Source organism: Echiichthys vipera, assembly GCF_963691815.1.
Source record: "Echiichthys vipera genome assembly, chromosome: 5".
Lineage (NCBI taxonomy): Eukaryota > Metazoa > Chordata > Actinopteri > Perciformes > Trachinidae > Echiichthys > Echiichthys vipera.
In genome coordinates this window covers 17,466,010-17,482,935 of record NC_139830.1, presented here as the reverse complement: position 1 = coordinate 17,482,935, position 16,926 = coordinate 17,466,010, and the positions used below count along the sequence as shown (strand labels likewise).

The 16,926-nt window shown below is 43.9% G+C and overlaps 1 protein-coding gene across 1 annotated transcript in view; it reads left to right on the top strand.

The window, feature by feature from the left end:
* Positions 1-16,926, top strand: part of arhgap35a (Rho GTPase activating protein 35a) — a 59,504-nt gene that overhangs the window by 26,803 nt on the left and 15,775 nt on the right. Inside the window, exon 2 of the mRNA XM_083913833.1 lies at positions 8,952-12,796. Coding sequence (XP_083769959.1) covers positions 9,059-12,796 — 3,738 coding nt within the window. The 5' untranslated portion in view covers positions 8,952-9,058. The remainder of the gene's footprint in view (positions 1-8,951; positions 12,797-16,926) is intronic.

The following is a 16,926-nucleotide window of genomic DNA, read 5'->3' as shown; positions in this document are numbered from 1 at the left end:
ATCTCTGGTAGATTTCCCTGTTGGGATCATAACACCTGATTATATACAAAGCCGGGGGGTTACAAGCCCAGATGGAAAGACTTAAGAAACATTATCCTTATATTCTGAGTGCTGATCAGAATGTGCTGCTTCGACATCAGTTATAAATATACATATGTAAAAGTCTGAATCCTGTGTATAATACTGTAATGTAGCTCAAATGATGAGTTTCTGCTAGAACCTTTTTACATGCTTTAATGTTCAAAATACACATGAGTACACCTGTATTCACCCTCTGTCTGAAACACTCTTCCTTTTTGCAATATGGGACCTTTAATGACTGTCTAATTGGTATATAAAAATGTGCACCTCATGACTTTATTTATTTTGAGAGTTTAGTAAGTTAGAAGACCGAATAGAAATTCTTTCTAGCTGCTGGGGTACCACTACATGCATGAAATATTGTTATGTATATGTAACTTTATTTTTTGTTAAATCCATTCCAAGCAGCAGCCATTTTGCACCAGCCATACTCTCCTATCCTTATACTAACCGTCTAAAGCAGTAAGCGGGGGATGCAAAACACACAGGTGAACGCAGCCCACGTGCTGCGCAATGGAAACTTTCTGTCATCGTAAGACAAAACAATGGAAGCTGTGTGGCTGCAATCAAGTAATTCTTGCAATCAAGACTGTGCTGTGAGTTTAGTCTGGCCATCACAACAGCGCAGCGGAAGATAGAGTGATAAAAATTAAACTCCGGTGGCAGCGGCATCACTCTGCGAGCATGCACAGCTTTCTCGTCTAGGTCACCATCTGGAAGACACACCCAGTACATCTATTAGACACCCACTCTAGCTAAGGATGAGCGCTCTGCTGAAAATGGGTTAATAATGACAATTAAATTCAAGGTAATGCCAGCAGTTGATCTGTCTCTCACAAATCACAGTATTTTATGTGGGTGGCTCTCTCCCCAGCATGGAATAGTGGTTTTGAATAAGTGTGAGTCACTGAGTCGAGTTATTGAAAATTTACGAAATGGAGTAATCCTGTTTTATCAAGACATTCTCTTACTACATTAAGTCTTTCCACCCAGAGGTCAGAGTGCAGATTTATCTACAGTAGTGTGCTGGGAAATAAAGATGAGAACGTTTCTGTTCAGCAACTTTTCAGCTGTACTATCCTTTCAGCAGTAGGACAGCGCAAGTCATTTTCTCCTTTACGGGCTCTTTTTATAGCGGAAATCTATTATGCACAGTCTGATTTTATTTGTAAACAGAGAGGATGTGCTGGAAGCAATTTACAGTAATGCACCAAGACATGAACAAGTATACTAACAAATGTAGAATTTTAGGCGTCTTTGAAAAAAAAACAAGCGTAGGTAGTAAAATATTCCACAAATTATTTCCAGCCATTAGGGTGAAGGGCATCCCCAGTTCTGAAATGAGATAAACACACACATTGCTGTCAAAGCAATTACACCAGCGGTTAGAACTAGAGGCTCATTCAGGTGGAAGATTAGCTATATATATATATATATATATATATATATATATATATATATAGCTACCACAAAACTGGTATGTGTGTGTGTGTGTGTAAAGTATACAAGCCATACCTTCTCCTATGGCATGTATTGGATATATTTGTTTGCGGTCTGTATCTGTCTGCGTTGTAGCTGATTGTTTGTGCTGTTGCATCGAGTTTGGCTGGGAGGACAGGACAGCTGTATTGGATGTCTGAATGTGTGTACAGTTGTGCTGACAAGCCTTCCAGCAGGGATCAGATGTATGCTAATATCGCCAGCAGACAGTCTGCTCGTCTGACAGCAGCGGGGCCGCGAGGTTAGGTACTGCTGCAGCAGAAGAGAAGCTAAGAGAGAGAGAGATGGAGCACAGCAGAGAGATGCTAAGGAAGAAGGAAGACTGAAAATATAGGGAGAATTAGAAAAGGCCCAGGGGCCATTGAAAGAAACAAGGAGTAAGGCCTAGCAGAGGGAATTAAGTGAGAGATGAGCTTTTGTGTCTTTCTGTCCATGCATGCAGAGCAATGCTTGTTGTCGTTGTTGTTGTCATTATTGCTCAGCCTGTTGAACACATTTTTGCAGTAAATGTTTACATGTAGCAAATTGCATGTTGAAAGTGCAAAACTCTGTGTTTGATTCCCCCAAATCCCAGGCAGCCAATTATAATTTTCATTATTGATTATTCTGTCTGTTATGAAATGAGCTCTTGTATGGTTGTTTTGCTTGTATTATCTGTCCAAAACACAACGATATGCATTACAATTATATTAAAACAAAGACAAAGCAGCACAAAGTCTCAAGCAGCGATGTTCAGCAGATAAATGAATTCAACAACAAACCCGTTTCAACATAATAATTTCATCATTATCTTGGATGAACTTGAACAAATGAAGACCATTTTAGAATAAAGCTTGGCTGAAATCAAATATCACAGCACGCACGCGATGGTCAGAGAGAGTTGTGGCTCAAGAAACACTGTAGCCTCTCACTTCCAATCACTTACTGTCAGCTTGAAGAGAAATTACCTTATCATTTGAAGACGGTACCTTACTGTGAGTACTTGAGCGTGTGTGTGTGTTTGTCAGAGCAGCATTATGTGGTGGTAGTTCAAATGTAAAGCTGTCACTGTCCATGTTTCCAGCACATTATATTTAGCTGGACTATCAGTAAGGCCTTCTGGCTCAGTTGCAGAGGTTAAACCACGTACACACTCATTTTCTGCCCTTACTTCTCTCTCCTCCATCCTCTTTGTAAATAGGCTGTCTGCCGTTTCAAGATCTTTTCTTTATCTGGCTTAAACTCGGCTCTTTCCTCTGTCTCTGCTCCTTGAACTGTTCACTCGCTAAATTCCAGATAAGTCCGTGAATATGGTCTTCTTAACACTCTTCCTGAGCAACTACGTGTTTATTTACAGTCTTTGTCCCCCTTATCCTTTATTCTGCTCTTAACCTGCATCCTTCCTTCCTCTGTCTGTCTGTCCACCTCTCGAGTCATGGGGTCTGTCAGTAACTGACCCTCCATCTCTGCCGTGCCAGGCGGTGGGAGGAAGTGGAAATGAACTAATAGCCGGCATGGCAGTTGCACCATAGGTTACTAAAATCTTTAAAAACGGATAATCTAGGGCCTGGGCCATAGCAGATGGGTGTTGAATAAAGAGCACTGAGCAGTATTAGAAGATGTGGAATGGCTAATCATTTATTTCATGCACATATGTTTGTTTCTATGTCGACACATCGACGCAGCCGTAGGGGAATTTTGTTATCTGCAGCTTTTTCATGTGGTTATATCACCATGCCATCGGATCATGCTAATGCAAAGACAGCAGCTCCACTTGTGATCCTGCAAATGGAAAGATGCAAATAGCCCTAGCTAATCCACCGACTCCATAATCCGCAGTCACAGCTGACCAGCTCCCCTGCATCAGGACCTGGATATGTGATGACTGTTTGGCTGCTGCATTAACATTTCTGTGTATTTGAGTGCAGATGTGTATTTTGTATGTGTACCACATGAGACATGACTCAAAACGTCGGCTAAATGAATGTAACGACAGATTTGGGCTGTGCTGAGCTTTTGCGGTAGTATTTTCTCGTTATAGGAATAGTTCATTACTGTTGGATTTGCTCTTGCGGTTTGGTCGGTGTCGGTTGGCCACATGTGAAATGCATTAGTAATGGTGCAATTGCAGTGTTTATGTTTTCAGTTGGTTTAGATGCGTGCACACATACAGTAGATGGAAACAGAGAGGATTTTGGTGTTTCCTGTTTGGTGAGTGATAGATGGATGTGTCATATTGGCGAATGAGACAAATTAGTTATTTTTTAGTGGATACACTGCACCGCAGAGCACTTCATGTAAAAAGTGTTAAATTTGGTGTGTCTGTTGAGGCATATTTTTACATATTTTTTGAGTTATTGTTTATGCCTTGTGTGTGTGTGCATCAATGGTTATGCACCATATATTTGCAGTACGTTGTTTTGGACCTGTCTTCATCAGAATTTGTATCATATTTGTTTTATTCTGTATGTCCGTCTGTGTGAATATGCCCTTGTCTAGGGAGGGAGCATAGCCTGAGCAGCCACAGCCCTATCCCCTGGCCACGACCCTAGTTTTGTACTAATGGACAACAAGTCTCCAGAGAGCAGGAGAATGGGGGGGTATAGTGTTGGAGACAGGGAAGAGTTAAGCTGAAAAAGATGGAGATGGGAAATCTATATGATGCGGATAATGTTTGTGGGTGGGAGAGCACAAGAGGAGAGAAAAATAATAAGGGAGAGGGGAGCGGAAGTGCTTACATCATGCAGAAGGAGTGAAAAAAGGAGGGAAAACATGTTTTGGACTGGAGCAAAGGGAGGGCCAGCCAGCCTTGTGTCTTAGAGAATAAGGGAGAGAGTTTTTTTCCACGCTGCCTCTCTGCCATCATCATCACCCTCACACTGCTTCATGAGTATTTCATGAGCTTTGTTTCTGTCAACTCCCAGCCTTCCTGAGTGTATAATACTGTACAACCCGAGGGCTTGCTGGGAAACCACGCAAACGGGCTTCCGCGTTTATCCTCGTTTTTCAGTATGAACTGTACTGCATTTTACAAATATCTGATAGTTTTGTCACTGTGTTAAGGAATAACATGGTCACTGGATATCTCTAAGCTCCCCTCATGTGTACTGGAATTATATCAGCCCCTAATTTAGTAATAAATCAGGAAATTAATCCCTGCACTGTTCCACTTCCACTCAACATTTATAAGTTCCCTCACAACTACTTCTCTCCTCTTACTCTGTTTGAGATCCAGCTTACACGCATGGTTATCTCATTCAGTCCGCGTTTGCACGCTCTACCTTTTAGGCTAACATGTCAAAACGCTACTTTTTTTTTGTATATAAAACAGGCCTGACTGACAATTGCTCTCTGACTGACCTTTCGTTTTTGCTCTGTAATGAAAAGAATGCAGCCACCCCGTGCAGGCTACGTGGACTCTCCTCATGGGCATTGAACACAGCCTCTTCCCTGCGGCCCTTAATAGCACGTGTTATGATGAACTTCACGCCCTGCCACCCTAGCATTAGCTCCAGGCTGTACTCCAATACCCATACAGATGCATCCTATCTTCCTTAGCTTGTCTTGTCCTTGAGACACTGTGACCTACAAAGGGCCGGTCCAGTCAAGGCCAGATTTGCTGTCTTAAATGTGTTTTGACTGTTTAGAAACCAATAGATTGGTAAATGCGTGTTAGAGAAAGGAAGAAGGAAAAGCAACGGCTAAATGGAGATGTGGTATTTGGATATGTCCTGCTTGTGATGCTGTTTGTGATTAGTGAGGGGAAGAAAGATGTGATGGGTCAGACCGTGACCCTTAACTCATCCAGGCCTCACCACGCCCTGCCCCCTTCCCTGAGGGGATTCCAATGTGCAGCTCACATGACCCAGGCCACTGATCTATCTCCCCTTCCCCTCATACTCATTCTTCTATATACCCCCGTCCTCTCTGTGTGCACTAACTTCCCACTCTCTGTCTCCACCCCCTAATGCCTTCCACTCCTTACTACTCTCTCTCCCTCTTCTTTTCTGCTTACCCTCATGTTTCAGGGCCCTAACCTATCTCTGCCTCAGTCAGCCCTCAACAGCCCTGGGCCTCGAGACAGTGGTATGTGGCCAGACATGCGCACCAGACACCTGGCCTCGGGGTGCACTGGGAGACTTGCTCTCTGAGTGCTCTACAACAGGACTGCTGCACTAAGGCTAGTTTAGCTCAAGCAGTGGTGTCTTTTTAAAGGTCTGCGGAAAAAGAGAATGCATTCCCTAAAATAATAGATCTATTGTGTATAAAATGCTGCACTTAGATGTCAATAGACAGGCTGTTGAAACAAGCTGAAATGTGCAGTTGTAATGTCATACTGTAAATTCTATGTTTCCGTCAGTTTGGCTAAGGCACAGCAGTCGGTCTCATGACGCGTTTTATTTTCTGCCATTATCCGCTGCTGCTAGGTTTTAAACCAATGCATACTTCAATCGCTTAAAACTGAATTCTGAGCTGTCCGTTTACTCCTCGCACAATTGCTGGGACATAACCGGGGAAAAAAGAACTGCATTATTCCTCTTTTATTCGTTTTTCCTTTTTTGGTTATTATCTTTTTCTCTCTCTCATACACACACACACGCTAACCTGCACTCTATCACAGTTACTACGTTAGTTAACTGTCACAAATTGCTTTTGAACTTTGTAGATTCACATTCATGGTACACACAGAAACATTCTTAGAAAAAGATGGGTGGGGTCAGTGAAGCAGTTGTTAGCAGTACATCTGTAAGAGCGTTGAGCCTGGCTAACATCCAGGTCCATAGGGACTTTAGCAGTGTTTGATATTACTTAATCCAGACATTCTCACAACTGGTCACAAACATGAAATACTTCACACATGACACGCTCATCACCATGGTTTTGCATAGCATAAAACAGTAGTCTGTGTGTGTACTTTCAAGTGAAAACTTATATAGGACATTTGTGCAAATGTGGGTCTGCACCAGGGCCTCCATACTTATCTGTATGTAACACCCTCTGTCAGCTCAGTAGGCAGCTACTTCGAGCGTGTCACAACAGTTCAGTCTGTGTAGAGATGCAGTTCACAGCAACCTTTGCAGTAGCAGAGCTCATAAACCTACCTGAAATCCCCTTTGGTTTATCCCCAAAAGGAAATCTATATAGTTTAGAACACAGTAAATTACATATTTTGCATATAATTGTAATAGCACTAAATTAAAATGATTCATGAACTGTTGATAAATTGGCTTTTCTACACGTACACAGATGGATTTTACATTACATTTTTTGTGCCTGTAAACCCGCTAGTGTATAGGACAGGAGGGATCATGTAGATACCGAACGTAACAAATTCTGATTAACCAACTGGATACGTGTTCTGTTGTTTAGCCATTGGACCATATCCAGGGGCATCAGGTCATGGTTGTTTTTTTTGACTGATTATAGTTGAGGCTGTCTGCTCTGTAATGTGAACATGACTAGGTCAGGATACAGTTGCGCCTTTAACCTGCTGACTCCATTTCTGTAGACATCACACCTGCCGTTCTTCTCATCTAGTCAGGGCTGTATATACTGCCATGTTTTCCAACTGGATTTATTGAGTGATCATAGACAAGCTGGTGCACACACAATATAAATCAGTTGGTGTGCACTGCACTCACATACGCAGACAAGAAATGACACACAAACACGCACACGCACACACACGTAGTAAACATACTTCCAAGAGAGTCTGGAAAGAGAAGCCTATGAATTAACCATAATTCACAGGTCATAAACTTATTTGAAATCTACCCACCAGCAAGTCTGGCTCAGCACAACACACAGAGTCTGAGTCTATATCTGGGTGCCTTGATACATTTTTCATGTATGTTGCTTCTATAAATATCAAAACACAAGACATTCTTTTTGATACTGATTCTTTTTTTCTGCTGGCACTTGGTAATACACCTGGTGCAGCAGTAGGGCGGTCTGATTAAAATTTTCTTAAGTGGGACTCAGGAGTTTATGGCTTTGCCATAACTGTCAGCTTTGAACTTTGATTATTGGCACTCAGCTTTCAAGCAAAACTCAGGAATGTACAGTATATGCAGTAGTCGATACACAACAGGTGTATGGTTGCTTTTTATCTACAGTGGTTTCCACTGTAGTAAATTCCTACCGCTTTCTTTTACTCCCCCCCGTGTAGCAGCGTTGGTGTTTGAAGTTCATCTTTGCACATCCACAGTTCTCTGTTTTCTGACAAACTCAATTCAGCAGCAGTAAAGGCTTTGTCTGTGTCTGCTTTTGTGCTCTCTGTCAAAAGAGCTATTCATGATTAATAGTGGTTTTAATGTCTGTTTTACTACATTAACTCCATAGTTATGACATGGAGGGGGTGGTCTCGTACTGCAAGTCTGTGTGTTGGCTGTCGTGGACGTTTTTTGTTCCTTACAAATTGTGCTGTCAAAGAGGGACATTCAATAAAGAGCATCCCTCGTTCTCTCTCTCATTATTTTTTTTTTTAGGTCAGATCTATTGATGGAATAAAGGATACTGAGATTGGCCAACTAAGCCTATATATATGTTTTTATGTCCTATTCCTTGACAGCACAGCACAAATTTGTTGTATTGCACTGTACTGTAGGTAAATATGTTGAGGCAGTAGAGATGGTGTGATGGTACATCAATCAACTCTGATCTGTTTGGAGAGTGCTGCTGTACAGTGAGAAATGTAGGAAAACATGTTTTTGATGGAGACTAGTCAGCCAATAGGCAGTGCAGCCTTTTAAAATGCAGATGGCTTTCCCTAGTTGGCCAATTAGTAACTTTAGCTCTGGAACACTTATCTGCTTTCATCTTCTTGTGTGTGTCTTTCATTTGGGGTGCAGGGAGCTTAGTGTGCCTGTTTTCACAAGTGTGTGGTGGTGCAAGTGTGCATGTGTTTGTGTGCACATTCATGTGTCTGTTTTCTGAGATAGTGAAACTCCACACCACTTTATTCAACTGCTGCTAGCAATGAGAAAACTAACCATACTGTTAGATGTTGGATAATAAACCAAAACACATACATAGTCTCAACGAATACAGGGATGAAATGTGGAAGGCACCATTGTTAGCAGTGCAGTCGTGCCAGTAAAAAAAAAAGTTAATTGAGTTAAATGGGGAAAACTTGCCTTTTACTCTGCTACAGCTGGGTTAAGTAATGTGCAGCATTCCAGCACCTTTGCCACTGACCTCAATCTTTTTAGGAAACATTCAGTGGAGAAATAGGATCACAGATTAACCGTTATTAACAGCACATAGGCACGCTGTAGGAGTTTAGAAAAGAGTCACAATAGCGCTCTAATAATAAAGCCTGTGATCGGAATATTTTTGTTTTCTGTATTTCTCTATATTAATTATATCCCCTCTCCCTCTCTCCCATGCAGGACCAAACCCCAGCCCAGTGAGCTCCTCTTGCATGGAAACCCTCCTGGCAGCCTTTTCCTCTCCTTAGAGCTAGCGGCCAGAATGGCAGGATGAGCCTCTGCCAGCGATGATGATGGCCAAAAAGCAAGATGTCCGGACACCCACCTATAACCTGGTCGTGGTTGGGCTGTCCGGCACAGAGAAGGAGAAAGGCCAATGTGGTGTGGGCAAGTCTTGCCTGTGTAACCGCTTTGTCCGGCCCAGTGCAGACGACTTCCACCTAGACCACACCTCCGTTCTCAGCACTAGTGACTTTGGAGGCCGTGTTGTGAACAATGACCATTTCCTGTTCTGGGGAGAGGCGGGGCGGACAATGGAGGAGGGGCCTGAATGCCGTACGAATGTGGTGGAGCAGACAGAGTTTATTGATGATCAGACGTTCCAGCCACATCGAAGCACGGCACTCCAGCCTTACATCAAGAGGGCAGCTTCTAACAAGTTGGCTTCAGCTGAGAAGCTGATGTACTTTTGCACAGATCAGCTGGGGCTGGAGCAGGACTTTGAGCAGAAACAGATGCCTGAAGGCAAGCTTATGGTGGATGGCTTCTTACTCTGTGTGGATGTTAGCAGGGGAATGAACCGTAGCTTTGAGGACCAGATGAAGTTTGTTACCAACCTGTACAACCAGCTAGCCAAAACGAAGAAACCTGTGGTACTGGTTCTCACCAAATGTGACGAAGGAGTTGAGCGCTATATTAAAGACTCACACACCTTTGCCCTAGCCAAGAAGAACCTACAGGTGGTAGAAACATCAGCACGCTCTAATGTCAATGTTGACCTAGCCTTTCTTACACTGGTTCAGCTAATAGACAAGGGTAGGGGAAAGCCCAAAATCATCCCTTACTTTGAGGCACTGAAACAGCAGAGTCAACAAATTGCCTCAGCCAAAGACCGCTATGAGTGGCTGGTCAACCGAATTGTGAAGAACCACAATGAGACATGGCCAGCTGTCAGTCGCCGCATGCAGTCTGCCCCTGAGTACAAGGACTATGTTTTCCTTGAGGGGACAGCTAAAGCCAAGAAGCTCTTCCAGCAGCATGTGCATAGACTTAAACAAGAGCATATAGAGAAACGTAGGAAGGCCTATCTAAGTACTCTACCACAAGCCCTGTCTGTACTGTTACCAGAGTTGGATGAGATAGACCATCTGAGCTGGTCTGGAGTTCAGAAAGTCCTGGAGACAAAGAGAGATTTCTCCCAATGGTTTGTGGTGCTAGATGACACCCCTTGGGAGACCACACCCCACATTGATAAAATGGAGGACGATCGAATCCCCCAGGACCTCCTGGAGACCCCCGCAGCTGAAGCTATCTATGAGACCCATCTGGAGCAGCTAAGGAATGAGCGCAGACGGGCTGAGATGAGATGGGAATTCAAGGAGAAGCTAAGTGTCTCTCCTTTCATCACACCAGGGAAACCCTGGGAGGAGGCCCGAAGCTTCATCATGAATGAAGACTTCTACCAGTGGCTGGATGAGGCTGAATATTTGGATATCTACAACAAACACCAGAAGGAAATCATTGATCGAGCCAAAGAGGACTTTCAGGAACTGCTTCTTGAATACTCTGAGCTCTTTTATGAGCTGGAAGTGGATGCAAAGCCAAGTAAAGAGAAAATGGGAGCTATTCAGGAGGTGTTGGGTGAAGAGCAAAGGTTTAAAGCCCTGCAGAAGCTGCAGGCGGAAAGGGATGCTCTCGTATTGAAACATATCCACTTCGTGTACCACCCCACAAAGGACACATGTCCCAACAGCCCCCACTGTGTTGACAGTAAGATAGAGCAGATACTAGCCTCCAGATTCCCTACCCGCTACTCATCATCAGATAGTTCAAGACTGGATTTGGGGAGGGCTGAACGGATAAATCTTGTCATCCTAGGGAAAGATGGGCTAGCCAGAGAGATGGCGAATGAGATAAGGGCCTTGTGCACCAGTGACGACCGGTACGTGTTAGATGGCAAGATGTATGAGTTAGCCCTTCGTCCCATAGAGGGCAATGTACGCCTGCCAGTTAACTCATTCCACACACCAACCTTTACACCCCATGGTTGTCTGTGTTTGTACAACTCAAAGGAATCCCTCTCTTATGTTGTCGAGAGTTTAGAGAAGCTTAGGGAGTCAACTATAAGCAGAAGGGAAAGGGAAAACAGCTTGGCCCAACTCCCGCTGTCCCTCCTTCTGGTCACCAAGCGAGGGGTAGGATCCATTGGGGATATTGGGGGAGAGACAGCGCAGACTCTTATCCAACAAGGGCAGCAGGTGGCTGGAAAGCTGCAGTGTGCCTACCTAGACCCAGCCTCTCCAGGCATGGGCTACGGTCGCAATGTCAATGAAAGGCAGATCAACCAGATGCTAAAGGGCCTTTTAGAATCACGGAGGAGCATAGGGAGCAGCTCCCCTCCCTTACCCCCTCCATCCTCTACCTTCAGAGACTCTCAATCTCAGCCGATGCTAGAGGCAGACTTGAGGATAGTCATGTGCCTGATGTGTGGAGACACGTACGACATAGACCAGCTCCTTGCTCCCTTCCTGTTGCCCCAGCATTGTCGTCCTGCAGCCAGCCTCAGCAGTGGCACTTCTGTTCTGCTGGAACTCAGTATAGGAGGTCAGAGGCAGAATATCGAGCTGTCACTGCTCTCCTTTCATTCCTCATTCTCCCTCCGCAAGACCAAGTTGGTCCACGGCTACATTGCGGTTTACTCTGCTCGCCGCAAGGCCTCTATGGAAACGTTATGTGCTTTCCTATGTGAGGTCCAAGACATCATCCCAGTCCAGTTGCTAGCAGTAGGGGAAAGCCAGATGGAGCTGTCAGACTCAGAGTCAGCTAAGGAGCAGGTCAGTCAGGGAGAGGAACTGGCCCATGAAATAGAGGCCAGGTTTAACACAGTAATATGTGGACATGGTGGGGTAGTAGGGGGGCTTCATAAGATCGACCTTTTCCAATCCTTCCTCAAAGAGGCAGTGGAGAAGCGCACAATTGTGGAGGCCACACACATGTATGACAATGTGGCTGAGGCATGTACCAATGAGAGCATCAGCCCTCGCTGTGGCTCTCCTAGTCCTGTTAACATTCTTATGGACTCAGAGGATGATATCGACCCATCACCACCTTACCCTACTCTGAGGGAGGATGGCAGTCTCAGCTCCCACCTGGGAGGCTTCAAGCTGCCAGATCTGGATTCAAGTGATACGTTCTCTGTCATTTCTGAGCTTAGTACCTTTGAGAGTAAGCTGAACAACAAAGTTCCTCCTCAAGTGAAGCCCAAGCCTGTCCGTAAGGTTAACCTCGGCCCCTACATGGACCAGCAGAGTGGCACCAACCGCCGTTCCTTGCCCCAAGCTGTCACCTGGGCTCCAGGTAGCGATGGTGGTTATGACCCCTCAGACTATGCAGAGCCCATGGATGCTGTGAGCAAACCTCGACCCACAGAAGAGGAAAATATTTATTCTGTCCCTCATGACAGCACACAGGGCAAGATTATCACCATACGTAACGCCAACAAAGGTCATTCCAACGGGAGTGCTGGAGGGAATGGGTCAGACAGTGAGGCTGATAGCAGCTCACTGGAGCGAAGGAGAAAGTTGTCTGCCATTGGAGTAAAGCCTAAGCTTTACAGAGACCGATCCAAGCGCCTTGGCAAGTTCAGCAGTTTTAGAACAAGCTTCTCTATAGGCAGTGATGATGAGATGGGGGGTCCACCCAAGGCTAGCCAGGATGAGGGAGGAGCACAAAAGGACAACTCCATCGAGGAGATTGAGGACCCCAAAAGAAGAAATATTCTCAAGAGCCTACGCAGAAATGCAAAGGTAAGTGTTTGTGCAGTGATGTATGGGTTACATACACTAAAACAAAGTGTTATGTCTTAAATTAAGAAGGTGATTATCCATCCCCAATACAGCAGTTAACAAGTGTTATTCCAAAATTCTCCATATTTATTTTGGAACATTGACCAGGTAAATCCCCAAGTCATTTTGAAATATTGACTTTTCTCAAACAAAGTTTAAAAATAACCTTCTAACTGAAAGGTACCATGGCCTCGTAAGTAAAAGTAGTGTCAGTGGTTTTTAATAGTGGAAAGCTTTGTCTGCAGTATACATACACATGTATTTGTTTGGACAGAATGGAATAAATGTCCGTAATCCCCGGTGCAGTAAGTTAGCGGAGATTCAACCCTGTTTGCTTTGGTGAATCACTTAATTCAAGGAATAACTAATGAGTTTCATCTTTCTATTCTCTGCAGCTTAGCTCAGTGAAACAATTCCATACTGTAGGAGTTTGTCTGAAAGCAGGTCTGCTATACTTTACCCTGACTGCTCTGTGGGGGCTCTTTAAACTAGCCAGATAATCAGAGGAAAAAGAGACAAACTCCAGTCACTAAACTTCTATACCAGAAGTTAGAAACCCTTAATGAATAGGCACAGAGCCACAGTATACACTACTGTGTTATTTTATCTGTTTGTGCTCATGTGTATGTCTGGTTGCATCAGGTTTCACATTTTATAAGAGCTGGCACGATGATGTTTAACATTTTATTTCAGCAAGATTTTGAAAGCATCACCACCCGTCTTACACTTCTCACTGTAGTGGTGCATGAGGAGGAATTCAAACAGTTATATTTCAACTAATTAGCTGTGAACAACCCTGCTGTTCAGGAAAGAGTACTAACACGCAAAAGAATGTGAGAGAGTCTCAGCACAGGAGTCCTTAACTCTTAAATTATAGTTTACAAAAAAGGATTGTGCATTCACCTTGGTTTTAGCCTTGCTAGTAGTACGGCTGAGCATTGTTTACAACTTATTTTCAGTTCATTTGCTGTTAGTGATCACTGAGTGTCATCAAGTTAAGGCAGTGTTGTTTACTGTTCTACGTACAAAGGCTTGTCAGCTTGTTAAGACTCAATATTCTCCACTTTCATTACAGCTTTCGATGCTCCCTTGCTTTCAGTCTCCCAGTACAGCCCCCCCCCCCACCATTATGTTTTTCCCCATATCTCGCTATCCTCTGTCTACTGTTTCCGTGCATATCTCTCATACGTATCATAGGCATTTAGTAAGGTAAAAATGATCAGTCGGGTATGCTGTTCATTGACACACATGGGTTGATGGTACAGACATGTCAGCTGAATAGGACTTACAGCTGTGTATGTTGTGCATCTTTGATAATTACCATGGCTATCAGTGTGGTGAAACAGGAGGGGGAGGTTTAAAGTTTTCACACACTCAGCTGTGATGTCAAAGTACCTGGATGAAGGCAGTCTTCTCACATAGCTCCTAACTGCCTAAAACACGTTATTTCCTTTATGCGCTAACTGACTTGTACATTATGTAATCAATGGCATTCGTCTTTCTGAAAAAGTGTGCAAGGACAGACTGCCAATGACTTGGGCAGCACAGTTCAAGCCGCATGTTAGCAAGTATACAAGCTCCTGTAGCTTTTACTCGACCCTGTGCTCTGACCCTGTTCTTTGGGGGCGGGTGTGGTATCAATAAAGTATCACATGACACGTCTTAGCCTTGTTCCAAAACAAATCCCCAGGAAAATTGAAGCCAGCAGAATTTAGATTGGTGTCGTCATCATTACTCTAATGAGAGCCTCTGATTTGTGCCCTGCAGCAGTTCTGGGATCTGGATATCCACATTAAAGGTCATTATGGCTTAATTGTGGTTGTAACAAAGTGATCAAGTTCCATCACCTGTTTTCTAAGCAGCTGTCTCAAAGATAAGAGTCCATTTTCAATCTGCTGAAGCCTGAAACCCCCTCAGGACAACTGGCATGCTATTGAGTTATTTGGTCATTTCAGGGAAATGCGATGTAGCAGGGACTCTAGGTTGGTATAGAACCAGCCCTCCTGTTAGTGGCGCATCAGGGTTAACAGTCCGATTTCCAGTTGGTTTTAGGGTGAAGGTTTGGATTTATGCAGTGTAAACACTTTCCTAGTCAGAGCCTCAGGGTACTGTCTACCACTTTGAGTTGTGACGGGTAGGAACAAATAATTTAAACTAGACTCTGAGCCTGTTTTAAAAACCCCTTTACCTCAGGCAATGACCAACTATGTCTCTGTCCTGCCCGCCCTCCCTCAGAGAGGCAGGAAACATTTCCTCTCTCTTTCTCCTGCAGCTTTTTTCAAACCTCCTCAGCCAGCAAGAGGAATGCTTCAAATTCCACAGTCACCTAGTTCCAGTCTAGTGTCCTTATACAAGAAATAAAAGAGAGGGAGACAACCAAAGAAAAGGGAAAAAATGCAACCAGCCACAGAAAGAAAATGAAATGGAGCCTGAGAGAAATAGGGGTTAAGATAAAACTGGATTAAAAAAAATAAAAATAAATTGTATTTCGGCTTTGTTTTTCAACATCCTACAGCACGCTGTGTATGTTAACGCTCACCATGGTGTATGTATGTTATTATTAAGGATGTGTTTTGCTTGTCTTTTGTGGTGGAGGTCTGTTTTGTCTTCTCAGTGCTGGCAACATATCCTGTCTCAGTCAGCAACTAAAAGGAGTGGCCAGAAGGCAAAACTGCAGGGGGAGAAGACAGTGAAAGAGAAAAGTGGGTGGAAGAGAGGAGGGGGGTACAGAGACAGTCTGCTAAACTGAGATAGGCCACAGATCTACAACGCAGTCAGTGTGATGGGACACAAATAAATTATGAGCCTCTACTCAGAGCTAAAAACCAAGCTGGCAGTGACTTATGACAGCCCAGCTCTCAACCATCACAGAGGCTGTTGTCTTGTAGCGTCACGTCTATTATTACTTACCCTTTTAATTCAATTAGAGCCTCATGTGGGTGTTTTGTGCGCTTCACACGTGTGCGCAGATGTTCCACTGGTAGCCACATGTGTAAGGATGTCTGTCTGTCGAGAAAGGGAGCGTCACGGGGGGATCGGGCAGGGGAGTTAGCTGGGAGTGATAGGTGAAGGAATTCTAGTTAGGAATTTTCTCATTTGGTTCTCATAATAGAACTTGCTGGGAAAATCTGCCATGATTTCACCTAGATGGATTTGTTTCATCACCATCTCAGGGGCTTTGCTGAATGAAGTGCAGACTCTTCCACTAAGCCGGTCAGTGTTATCGAGTTATTTTTGACACTTTGTTTTCCTGACACTTAAGCATCCAGTACACTGGGGAAGTAGTGACAGTGCCCTTTTTCTACAGTTTATATTAGAAAAACACCCTAGATAGAAGACGGTGGAAGTTATTGGATCTTTGAGGCCTATGCCCATATCAATACTTCAGAAGAATATGATTATTGCTGTTGAACAACAGGATTTATTATGACAGCGCTGATCAGAACAGTAAATATAACTACGTTTTGGATGTTAAACATCATTAAAATATAAGTTATTTTGAATTTTAGCTGTAAAAAACAGTTAATTCATTTTAGAGAGATGGTTCAGATTTTTTGAAGAGGTGTGCTATGAAATACTTATCCATCTGGTGACGATAACCATGCCAGTTTGGAGAGGCAAAAATGAATTGATTTACTTTCCCATCGGTCAGGTATGGCATAACACACTCGCTGATAATGTTTTACCTGTAATAATCACATATCCCCCAATAATATTGGGCTGCAGATGCATTGGTCATGCTCTTTTAGGTGGTAATGAAAGCCGGTTGAAAGACAACGTAGATTAACAACAGAATAAATTCACTAATTTTCCGAACAACAAGCATGAATTCCAGGTGAGCCTGTGTTGATCCGCTCAGTCCTAATTAGTGGTTCCGTCCTTGTTTCCTTGAATACTGCTGTGAGTGAGTGTGTATATACATGCTATCGAAAATGTTTGGTGGTGTGCAGTGAGGCCAGTATCTGGAGCAGAGGGCACGGCGGACTCCTCCTCTAATGAGCACTCCTCTGCACCTTTCCTGTGTCTGTCTGTCAGGCCTGCACTGCTCCCACAGTCTGTGCCTAGCCAACCATGCATCCCTGCCTCACCAC